General features: G+C 39.8%; 1 protein-coding gene across 10 annotated transcripts in view; it reads right to left on the bottom strand.

The window, feature by feature from the left end:
• Positions 1 to 12,640, bottom strand: part of phldb2a (pleckstrin homology-like domain, family B, member 2a) — a 95,660-nt gene that overhangs the window by 76,805 nt on the left and 6,215 nt on the right. For all 10 annotated transcript variants that reach the window (XR_001815057.3, XM_053687101.1, XM_017489359.3 and 7 more), the window contains exon 2: positions 4,380 to 4,465. Coding sequence is in view for 9 of the 10 variants with exons in the window: in XM_053687101.1 (XP_053543076.1) it covers positions 4,380 to 4,428 (49 nt within the window). In the remaining variant the exon portion in view is untranslated. The remainder of the gene's footprint in view (positions 1 to 4,379; positions 4,466 to 12,640) is intronic.

The following is a 12,640-nucleotide window of genomic DNA, read 5'->3' as shown; positions in this document are numbered from 1 at the left end:
TTTTGCACTCATCAATGCACTTTTTAATGCACATTTTTGTTGTAGGCTACAGAGTGTTACATTCTTTCAGCAGTCAGTTATAGGCCTAACATAGGCTATTCAAGGGGGGCTCAAAGATGACCACATAAAAATATTTTTATTTTACTAATTTATTTATTTAAAGTTATATTGTGCCTTGTTGGTAGCCTATGCCTGCAGGAATTAAAAAAAAAATGTTCAGTGTTAAATAAATATTTTGAAATTGTAGTTTTTGTAACTGATTTTTTTCTTTGAAAAGTAAGACAAAATAGTAAAAAGCACATTTTGACTATTTAATTTATGCAATCGTGAAAAAAATGGCAAAATAAATGGAAAAAAACGTGAACTTTCGGCCAAGTTTTTCATTATATTCGGTTTCGGCTTCGGCCAAGAATTTTGATTTTGGTGCATCCCTATTTGTTAACCCTTTAGAATTTTCTATATATTTGCATAAATATGACCTAAAACATTATCAGATTTTCACACAAATCCTAAAAGCAGATGAAGAAAACCCAATTAAGCAAATGAGACAAAAGTATTATACTTAGTAATTTATTTATTAAGGACAATGATCCAATTTTCATATCTGTGAGTTGGTGAAATTAGAGTCAGGTGTTTTCAATCAATGGTATGACAATCAGGTGTGAGCACCATGTTTTATTTAAAGAACAGGGTTCTATCAGAATCTGATCTTCACAACACATTTGTGGAAGTGCATCATGGCATGAATAAAGGAGATCTCCAAGGACCTCAGAAAAACAGTTATTGATGTTCATCAGGCTGGAAAAGATTACAAAACCACCTCTAAAGAATTTGGACTTCACCAATCCACAGTCAGACAGATTGTGTACAAATGGAAAAAATGCAAGACTATTGTTAGCCTCATCGGGAGTGGTCGATCAACAAGCATCACTCCAAGAGCAAGATATGTGATAGTCTGTGAGGTCACACTGGAAACCCAGGGAAAATTCTAAGCAACTAAAGGCCTCTCTCACATTGGCTAATGTTAATGTTCATGAGTCCACCATCAGTAAAACACTGAACAACAATGGTGTGCATTTCAGGATTGCAAGGAGAAAGCCACTACTCTCCAAAAAGAACAATGCTATCCTTCTGCAGTTTGATAATGATCACATGGACAAGACAGTAGGCTATTGGAAAAATGTTTCGTGGATGGATGAGACCAAAATAGAATTTTTTATTTAAGTGAGAAGCATTATGTTTGGTGAAAGGAAATTACTGCATTCCAGGATAAGACTCCTATCCCATCTGTGAAAAATGGTGGTGGAAGTATTATGGTTTGGGCCTGTTTTGCTGCATCTGGACCAGGATGGGTTGCCATCATTGATGGAACAATGAATTTTGAATTATACCAGTAAATTCTAAAGTAAAATGTCAAGACAACATTTTGGAATGGCCAAGTCAAAGTCTTGACCTTTAAACCAATAGAAATGTTGTGGAAGGACCCGAAGCAAGCATGTGAGCAAACTAGGGCTGCAACTAACGATTATTTTCATAATCGATTAGTTGGCCGATTATTTTTTTTTTTTTATTAATCGGATGGGGCGGGGCAAACTTTCAGTGCCTTTTTTTTGTTTGTTTTTTTGTTTAAAATAAAATCCACAAACTGAGTGTTACAAATATAAATTCAGACTAAAACTTTACACAACTGTTTGTCCAAAACAGAAAAGAACCCAACACACATACACACACAAGAATATATATTATTAATTTAGGACTGTAGTTTAATTTGGTGCTTTTTGTGAATCCATAAAAAAATAATGCGTAAGTACTTATATATAATATAAATATAAATTAATTAAATAAGATAAATATATAGATAGATAGATAGATAGATAGATAGATAGATAGATAGATAGCATCATTTTTTGATGGATGCACAAAAAGCACTGAATTAAACTACAGTCCTAAATTAATAATAAAAACTCACTTTCACTGCACCTTGTGGTTTCTGTTACTCATTGCCTTTAGACATATTATTTTACTTTTGATCATAGTGTTTTACTTGGTCATTACAGATCTTACTCGCACTCGCACTATGTATCACCGTGTCTGCATCGCGCGTGAGGAGCAACGCGGGCTCGTTACTAACACATCACTTCCGTTATAATAAACAACAGAAGTTACACTGCAAGCATGCAAATACAACATATAATGACAATAGACTTTTAAGCAACTTGTGACCGCATCAGTGTCATGCTTCCGTGCTCCACAAACTCTGCTTTATAAAGTTTATAAACCTTCTTGGCAGTGTTTAATATAAAATGCCCCCCTGCCTTCGTTGTCGCACACTTTCTTCCTCAGTCATGTGATGATTTTGCCTCCGACTGATGAGGACTGAGGTCATGTTGGGAATAAAAGGTTACGCTGAAATAAAGTAAACTGAAGAAAGTAATTATCGGTGACTCTGAGGCTAAAGCTAGCGGTGTCACATCACGTGGATGTGACGTCAAGCACCGTAGACTAGGAAGTGGCTTATACTTCTGGTTAGTAAAAAAAAAAAAACACTAGTGTTCCATTTGAGATGATATTACCTTTCTAAAATTCACACACTAGAGGGTAGAATACTCCATGCACAGTGAAAGTGTATAGTACGTCATTTGGGACACAACTTTAGTATTTACTCTCTGAAGCGTGTTTTCTGAACAGAAGTAACGTAATAAGTAAATGCACCTCGTGCCACGCGCAGACCAACTGATCAGTAATGAGATTCATTGACAATGATTTTCATAATCGATTATTATCAATTTTATCGATTAGTTGTTGCAGCTCTAGAGCAAACACACAAACATACCAGCGTTGAAGCTGTTCTGTATTGAGGAACGGGCAAAAATTCCCCCAAGCCGATGTGCAGGACTGATCAACAGTTACCAGAAACATTTAGTTGCCGTTATTGCTGCACAAGGGAATCACACTAGATACTGAAAGCAAAGGTTCACATACTTTTGCCACTTACAGATACAGTGCCCTTCACAATATTGGCACCCTTGGTAAACATGAGCAAAGAAGGCTGTGAAAAAATGTCTTTATTATTTAACCTTTTTATCTTTTGTTAGAAAAAAATCACAAAAATATTCTCATGGATATCGAACAATTGCAAACACAATACAGGCTTATCCAAAAAATATACCTTTGTTAAATATAGGTGTGCAATTTCCACCATCAGGACAATAATTAAGAAGTTCCAGTCAACTGGATATGTTAAGAATCAATCTGGAATTGGACATGTGTGTATATTGTCTCAATGCACTGTGAAGAGGATAGTTCGAGTGGCCACAAAATCTCCAAGGTTCACAGCTAGAGAATTGCATAAGTTAGTTGTGTCTTGGGGTCAGAAAGTCTCTAAAACTACAATCCGGAGTCACCTACATCACCACAAGTTGTTTGGAAAGGTTTCCAGAAAAAAGCCTCTACTCTCATCAAAAAACCATCTCAAGCGTCTTCAGCTTGCCAGACACTACTGGAACTTCAAATGGGATCGGGTCCTATGGTCAGATGAAATCAAAATAGAGCTTTTTGGCAATAAACACCAGAGGTGGTTTTGGTGCACACAGAGAAGCAGCCGGATAGAAAAGTACCTCATGCCCACGGTTAAATATGTTGGGGGCTCTTAAATGTTTTCGGCTGTTTTTCTGCCAGAGAACCTGGAGATTTTGTTAGGATACATGGCATCATGGACTCTATCAAATATCAACAGATACTGACTGAAAACCTGACTGCCTCTGCCAGAAAGCTTAAAATGGGTCGTGGTTGGATCTTCCAGCGGGACAATGATCCAAAATACACATCAAAATCAACACAAAAATTATTTAGGGACCACAAAATCAAGGTCCTGCCATGGCTATCCCAGTCCCCTGACTTGAAACCCATAGAAAACCTGTGGGGTCAACTGAAGAGGTGAGTCCACCAGCATGGACCTCAAAATTTGAAGAAACTACAGTGATTTTGTGTGGAGGAATGGTCTCATTCCTGCTTTGCTCATATTTACCAATATTAGTGGCGGGCACTGTATGTAATATTGGATCATGTCTCTCAATAAATAAATGATCAAGTATAATATTTTGTCTCATTTGTTTTTGTGTTCTCTTTATCTACTTTTAGTGAAAATCTGATCTTGTTTTAGGTCATATTTATGCAGATATATAGAAAATTCTAAAGAGTTCACAATCTTACAAACACCACTGTAGTTATAAACCTTTTTACTGATTTACACAACAGCAGTTATACTGCTGCAATATTGCTGCTAATATTATCTATTGCTGTGTCATAAAACAAAGGACTAATCAAATGGGAAGCCATCTAGATAGCACAAGAGAGACAGAAACAGAAAATCCACCTACCTTTTTTGCAATGAGCCAGTGAAGGACCCACACTTTTTTGAGGCAGCATTTTCTTCAAGTGATCTCTTCAAGATGCAGCACGCATCCTGCAACAATCCAAGATACACATACATATCCATCTTATCTATGTACAGTGGCAAGAAAAAGTATGTGAACCTTTTGGAATTTCATGGTTTTCTGAATACATTTGTCATAAAATGTGATCTGATCTTCATCGAAGTCAAGGGTATAGACAAATATAATGTGTCTAAAATAATAACACAAAAAAATTATGATCTTTCATGTCTTTATTGAGAACAACCAAAAAACCTCATAGTGCTTGTGGAAAAAGTATGTGAACCCTTGAGTTAATGACCTCAAAAAAGCTTCTTTTTTTTTGCACACCTGGAGTCTCGTTAAGAAAATGAGTTTGGAGGTGTGGACTACAGCTACTTTGACTGATAAAAACCCCTCAAACTTTTGGAGTTTTCTCTGCACAAGAAGCACACGCTTATGTGAGCCATGCCTCGCCAAAAAGAGCTTTCAGAGGATCTACGATCAAGAATTGTTGATTTACATAAAGCTGGCAAGGGTCACAAAGTGGTTTCAAAGACTTTAGAAATTCACCAGTCTACAGTTAGGCAAACATTTTACAAATGGAGACACTTTGGGACTGTTGCCACTCTACCAAGAATTGGGCACCTAGTCAAGATGACACCAAGAGTACATCGAAGACTCATCAATGAGATTAAGAAACAACCCTGAATGACAGCCAAAGATTTGAAGACATCATTGGAACTGGCTAACATCTCTGTTCATGAGTCTACAATACGTAAAACATTGAACAAGCAGGGTATCTATGGCAGGACACCACGAAGGAAGCCACTGCTTACTAAAAAGAACATTGCTGCACACCCGAAGTTTGTAAAAGAGCACATTGACACTCCACAGCAGTATTGGCAAAATGTTTTGTGGACTGATGAAACTAAGATTCAACTATTTGGAAAAACCACACAGCACTACATCGGGCGTAGAAAGGGCACGGCATGTCATCATGAAAACATCATCCCAATCATAAAGTATGGTGGAGGAAACATCATGATTTGGGCCTGCATCAGGGTCTGGCCAGTTTGCAATCATTGAGGGGAAGATGAAATCCCAAGTATATCAGACAATTCTTCAGGATAATGTGAGAATGTCTGTTCGTCAGCTGAACCTGTGTAGAAGTTAAGTGATGCAACAGGACAACGACCCAAAACACCGGAGCAAGTCCACAACAGAATGGCTTCAGAAAAACAAAATCCGCCTTTTGGAGTGGTCAATTCAGAGCCCAGACCTCAACCCAATGGAGATGCAATGGAATGACTTGAAGAAAGCCATACACATGAGACGTCCAAAGAATATGACAGAGCTAAAGCAGTTCTGCCAGAAAGAATGGGCTAAAATTCCTCCTGAACGATGTGCAGGTCTGATCCACAGCTACAGGAAGTGCCTGGTTGAGGTTACTGCAGCCAGGGGGGTCAACCAGTTATTAATTCTAAGGGTTCACTTACTTTTTCGACATTTTAGACACATTATATTTGTCTATACCCTTGACGTAGATGAAGATCAGATCACATTTTATGACAAATTTATGCAGAAAACCATGAAATTCCAAAAGGTTCAAATACCTTTTCTTGCCACTGTATCTAAAGACCAGCACATTTTCAGTAAGAAAAAATACAACAATTGATATCTTAGTGAGTAACACAAATGTATTCATCCCCTTCTAGCAGATACTCAGGTCATATACCTGAGGATACAAACTAGTTTCAACAATGAAATAATGTTTGGATTCTGGAATTGCATATGTGATTGTTTCAAGGAGCCACCCTGTCATGATCCATCCAGGAGGCTGTACGTTTTTCTGTGCTTCCCTGTTTTTCCCTTACTCATGTTTTCTCTCCTTTGTGTTTCTGTTTATGTGTGTGTGTGTGTGTGTGTGTGTGTGTGTGTGTGTGTGTCTGTGTGTGTGTGTGTGTGTGTGTGTGTCTCTGGGTGTGGCGCTTCACCTCTCGGGCAGTCTGATTAAATCAGTGACTCACCAGCTGCTCATCAGCTCATCTATCATTAGTGTATATAAACCCCGGTTCTTCAGCCACTCATCACCAGATTGTTCCAGCTTCAGTGCAGTACACTTACAGCCTTCCTCATGGTTGCTTTCTTGTTATGCCTAGTATATTCTTTGTCGAGTTTCCCTGTGCTTGCCCTGTCTGTTTTCTCCTCACATTCTAGGTCCAACACTCATGCTACTACCCGCTCTCCTTCAGCTCACTTTCTGCTATGCCCCCCATGCAGTATCAGCTGAGCCCTCGACTCTCATGTGGTGGACCCGAGCTTGAATCCCGCTCCCGACTACACATGATCACACCCCTTTCTCACACACTCCAGCCTCCACTTCACGTGAATAAATCCCGTCAATCATTGTGTCTGTGGGTCCCCCAGTCTCTGTGTTCATAACAGAACAATCTGGTCACCATGGACCCAGCAGAACCAGCCCCCTCACCATCAGTCTTGTCCTTTGTGCCAGCATGAGCAACAACTTTGCGTCCTCTAAGAGAGCCACCAAGCCATGGCACACCAGTGGGCTCCTCAGTGAGCAACTCAACCATATCCTTCCCCAGCTGGCCCAGATGTCTTCTGGCCCACAACCCAGTCAGTCCACTCCGATGACCCTTCATGCTCCCTCTCCCAGTCCACCACAACATGAGGCACATTTCCCAGACTCAGAACCCTATGTGGGTGACTTAGGGAGGTCTAAGGCCTTCCTACTCCAGTGTTCCCTTGTAAATGCCCAGTGTTCACCTATGCCACAAAGGCTAAGATGGCCTATATCATGGGGTTTCTAAGGGGGGATGCCCTAGCCTGGGCCACCTGCCACCCTACACCACCACCTAATCTCCACCCCCCTACTTGCCCTGATTGACTCCAGTGCTGAGGACAGCTTTCTGGATCGGGAGTTAGCATCTCAGTCTGGCCTCCCCGTGGAACCTCTGGATTCCCCCCCGATGGTTAACGCACTGGACAGGAGATTCTTGGCCATGGTCACCCACCATACCATTCCGTTGTACCTGGTTCTTTCTGGTAACCATTGCAAACTAATCCAGTTCAAGGTCATTTCCTCCCCTGGCACCCTCCTGGTTTTGGGCCACTCCTGGCTAAATAAACAGAGACTGGACTGGATAGACTGGTCAGATGGGAGAATCATCACCTGGAGTCCCCTCTGTTACTCCTCATGTCTGAATTCTGCCCTTCCACCCACTGTGTCTGCTAGTGCACCTCCTACCCTAAGCCCTCCAGACCTCTCATCCGTTCCCCCACGAATATCATGACCTGGCAGAGGTATTAAGCAAGGAGCGGGCCCTCCCACTACTACCTCACCACCCTTACGACTGTGCCATCGACCTTCTTCCTGGGGCCACCCTGCCATCCGGTCGACTGTATAATCTATCCTGTCCTGAGAGGGAGGCCATGGAGAAATACATCTTGGTGTCCCTCACGGCTGGCATCATCCATCCTTCCTCCATTCCCCTGGGTGCTGGCTTATTCTTTGTGGACAAGAAGGACAAGACCCTTCACCCTTGCACTGGCCATCAGGGTCTCAACAAATCACAGTAAAAAATAAGTACCCCCTGCCACTCCTCAACTCCGCCTTCGAACCACTGCATGAGGCCACCATCTTCACTAAGTTGGTCCTAGGAATGCATACCATCTGGGCCACTTCAAATACCCGGCTATGCCATTTGGTCTCACCAACGCCCTAGCAGTGTTCCAAGCCCTGATCAATGACGTTCTCTGGGATTCCAGCACCATTTTGTCTTTCTATACCTGGACAACATACTGATCTTCTCCCAAACCCCTGCTGAGCACATCCTTCACATCCGTCAGGTCCTTCAGAGACTGCTGGAGGACCACCTGTTTGCCAAAGCTGAGAAGTGAATTTCATGTCGACTTCATCAGGTTCCTGGGATTCCTCTTTGAGAGTGGGCAGGAGAGGGCGGACCCTGAGAAGATATGGGCTGTCATTGAGTGTCCCAGACTTACCACCTGAAAACAACTTCAATGGTTCCTGGGGTTTGCTAACTTCTACCGCTGGTTCATATGAGACTACAGCCGAGCTGCGGCACCATTCACCAGGCTCACCTCCACCCCTACCCCCTTTGTCTGGACCCCTGAGGCTGAAGCCACCTTCACCAAACGAAAAGAGCAATTCACCTCAAAGCCACCATCGGGTCCCCGCACCCAACTACCAACCAGGTCAGAAGGTATGCCTTTTTGCCAAGGACACAAGCCAAAAAACTCTCACCCCGGTACTTAGACCCATTCACCATCGATAGCATTATCAATCCTTCGGCAGTTAAGCTCAAGCTCCCCGGGTCCCTGCGCATCCATCCAAATTTTCATGTCTCAGCTCAAACTCAAATTCATCATGTCTGTGTTCTGCCTTTGGGTCCCTCAGTCTGTGTTCATAACATACCCAGTGAAATCCTACTTTGATTTTTCTGCTATGCATACATTCACAGAAGTAAATACAGCAAAAAAAAAAAAAAAGAAACGTCCATTTTTCATTTTAAAGATAATTTTGTAAAATCCAAATATATTTTACAGATCTTTATTGGAAAGGGTTTTGTTTTTCCACGCTTGTTCAATGAACCCTAAACAATTATTGCACATGTACCTGTGGAACAGTCTTTAAGACACTAACAGTTTATAGGTGGTAGGCAATTAAAGAGTCCTTATTACTGACTCTGAAATATACCAGAAGAAAGATTGCTAAGGTGCGTGCTCACCTGCGTTAACATGCCTTAGGCCTGTTGCAGGGAGGCATGAGGACTGCAGATGTGGCCAGAGCAATAAACTGCAATGTCTGTAATGTAAGATGCCTAAGACAGTGCTACAGGGAGACAGGAAGGACAGCTGATTGTCCTTGCAGTGGCAAACCACATGTAACCATGTGTCCCCCCAGACGTGATCGAGAACTTGCAAATGCCTTGGTGGAAGAGTAGGGTAACATCTCACAGCAAGAACTGACAAATCTGGTGCAGTCAATGAAGATGAGATGCACTGTAGTACTTAAAGCAGCTGGTGGTCACACCAGATACTGACTATTACTTTTGACATTGACACCCCCCCCCCCCCCCCTTTGTTCAGGGACTCATTAATCAATTTCTGTTTGTCTCTGTGAAATTTGTTCAGTTGTTGAATCTTTTAATGGTAATACAAATATTTACACGTTATTTGCTGGAAATAAAAACATTTGAATGTGAGAGGACATTTCTTTTTAGAAGAGGACGTTTCTTTCTTAGAATGGAATAGCAGATGCAGAAATGGGAAAGCCCATATTGCAGGCTGTCTCTTGATTCCCTGATGGGGTAAGAGTCCATTTAAATCAATAGAACATAATTTCTCTGAAATAAATGTCTTCAGAAATCCACTATGCAACAAATTAACAAATAATTACTCATGAAACATATCGTATCAGCATTTATAACTCCACAAACACAGACTTGCAGAAAGCTGAACCCCATCTGTGCTCATTTTCTATAGTACTCACACCCACAAACACACACCTTCAGTCTCAGTCTTCCACTCTTGCCATATATGGGTAGGTGGAATAAGCCTTCATAGGAAGGGATCATTTTACAACATCAGCAACAAAATCCTTCACCATGAGTTCACCATTTCTGGAAACCTGAAAGGGCTCTGGGTTTTCCCTCTACAGCAGATAGAAATATGAATCCACTAGCAAGCCCTCATCCAAAAATCCTGAGACAGAACGAGAGGAAAGCAGAAATGTAGGGCAAGGCAATGGACACGTCTGACAGGAATAGGTATAGTTATTTTTTTAATGATATGGACATACAGCCTAATCTTTATTTTTACATGTATTTTGCCAACCACTCATTAACACAAATACATACTGTGTCTTTGGGTGCAAGAGACGATCCTTTCAGAAACCCAAAGAGGATATGTGAGAAAAAAGCACAGAAGAAATATAAAGCAGCATCCAGTGCCTAAAGATCACTAAAGACCCACCCACATATTCTTCCATTCAAACAGAATCCCAACACCGTGGGACAATAAAAAAGGCAGTTTGGATGGGGTGAACTGTGGCTTCTCAGAAATGTCAGTCTCCGTCTCGTTTATCAGCAACAGTGCCACAATAGTGCACTGTTAGTTGTAGAGAATCTATAGCTACATTTCTCATACTGAGGTAGAGGTTCCTTTTATAATAAGCAAAATAAATATTTTGTTCAATAAGTAGTAGAGACAAATGTTACTTAATTTAATTTGTTAATGCATTCCACATATTTTTGAACTGATTAATGAACATAGAAACAACATAGTGTTTATCTAAAATAGTTTAACAAGTCAGATCATCAAAGCCACTTCCTCTTTTGAACGTGGTAGAGATTTTTAGGCCGAATTAGTTTGCCTTTTCAAGTTTAAACAGTAATTATGGACAAGACTCATTCAAGCATTACACTTTAATTTACCTCTGAGAAAAGGTCAAAAGTCAAATAAAAGTTTCCCATTTAACTTCTGTAATCTTCCTCAGCTGCAGAAAAAATTTAATACTCTGCCATACTTAAATGCAAAAAACATGCTGGTAGATGGATTGCCCTACATTAGATTGCCCCAAGGAGTGTGTGTTTACATTTTCATAGTACCCCGTGGTGACCTGGTGTCCCATCAAAGGTGTATTCCCACCACATGCTAGTGTTCCCTGACCAAGATAAAACAGTTACTGAAGATTGAAAATGAATTAATGAACGAACATACAGATACACTCTCTTACCAGTAACATTTTATCATATACTTGTGATTGATATGCATAGTCAAGTACTACATACCAATGTGATAATTTAATGTTTTCATTCGTTTCATTCATTGGCATTTATGTCTAGGACTAGGCAAGCATGCATATAACCTCTGGACCATCCTGAGTGTGGATAAACAGAACTTGCTCTGTGGCTAATGATTTGCAGCTCTTGTCAAACACACAGTTATCTGGACCGATAGCACATTCTGAAACAAATCTGAAAGACTCTTGACATTAAGACTCCTAATCAAAACCAAGTGGCTTTCATTTTTCATCTTTCTTCAAGTAGCAGATGGATAACTTGCCAGCATTGACAAGTTAAAGCTGTCGTTGTTTGCAGTGCAAAATTTGAATAAAAAGATAAAAATAACAGTTAATTTTCATTAATTATTTTATATACAGGTCATTAGATCTAGAATTCTGCCCGCTGTAATTCATATACAGAGATAAAATAGTGCAATAAGATTACAAGTATTTGAAGGAATTATAGCAAATAGTTATTACAGAAAGAGATAGAGAGAGTACTAATACTGTTTACTAATAATGAAGGTGTGAGTTTAACTGTATGTTAATAAGTATTTGATGATGATGACGAAGATAGATTAAATTACTTAAGAAAATTAATGACATAAATTTTATCCATCTCTGACCATGTTTAATAATGGTCACACTACATGATATTTTAGAATTTAATCAAAATTAACAGTAAAGAGAATTCGCCACTTAACAAAACAGGTTCATGCCAAACAAGGTCATTGTGATAATAATTTTCAATTTATGCAGCTTTTAATGAAACACAATGTTCAGGGACTTTTGGGGGTCATACCACATGATGGTCAGTTTTGTCAACAATACACCAACAACATAAAATCTGATTATTTTCCAAATTGCCAATTTACCAAAAGTGGTACTGACCTGTTATGTGTGCTCAGATGCTCTTTACAAGCAGCTGTATGATGCAACAATTTCAAAATTAGTCTTAAAATGGCCTTTTATTTTCAGTTACAGCATATGATTTTTCATAAAACAATTAATCAGCAGACAATATTCATTTATGTATTATGACAGAAATAATAATGGAAATGCAATTTGAATTTTGTTCAGCAATACAGAACAGTTATGGAATTATGCCAAATATGATCATTTTAAGTTCAAAAACATTTTGAGTAATTTTAATAAGGTTTTCAAAGAAGACATTGTGGATGGACAGTCACATGATATTTTTACACTTTAAATGAAAAAAAAATTACCTAAGACTAAAAAGCAAAAACGTATTTGTAATACTTGGATGCAAATCCACCCCCCTTTTCGGTGTTTTAATTGGGATATTTTCTCAATCTTGGGTAGTTTCTGGGCAGTTTTGTGTAACCCAACTGCTGGGATAGTGTCTGGGTCATTTTCACTGACAGTTGAATCAATG

The sequence above is a fragment of the Ictalurus punctatus genome, chromosome 16, assembly GCF_001660625.3.
Source record: "Ictalurus punctatus breed USDA103 chromosome 16, Coco_2.0, whole genome shotgun sequence".
NCBI classification, from domain to species: Eukaryota; Metazoa; Chordata; class Actinopteri; order Siluriformes; family Ictaluridae; genus Ictalurus; species Ictalurus punctatus.
This window is presented reverse-complemented; position numbering and strand designations above follow the sequence as displayed.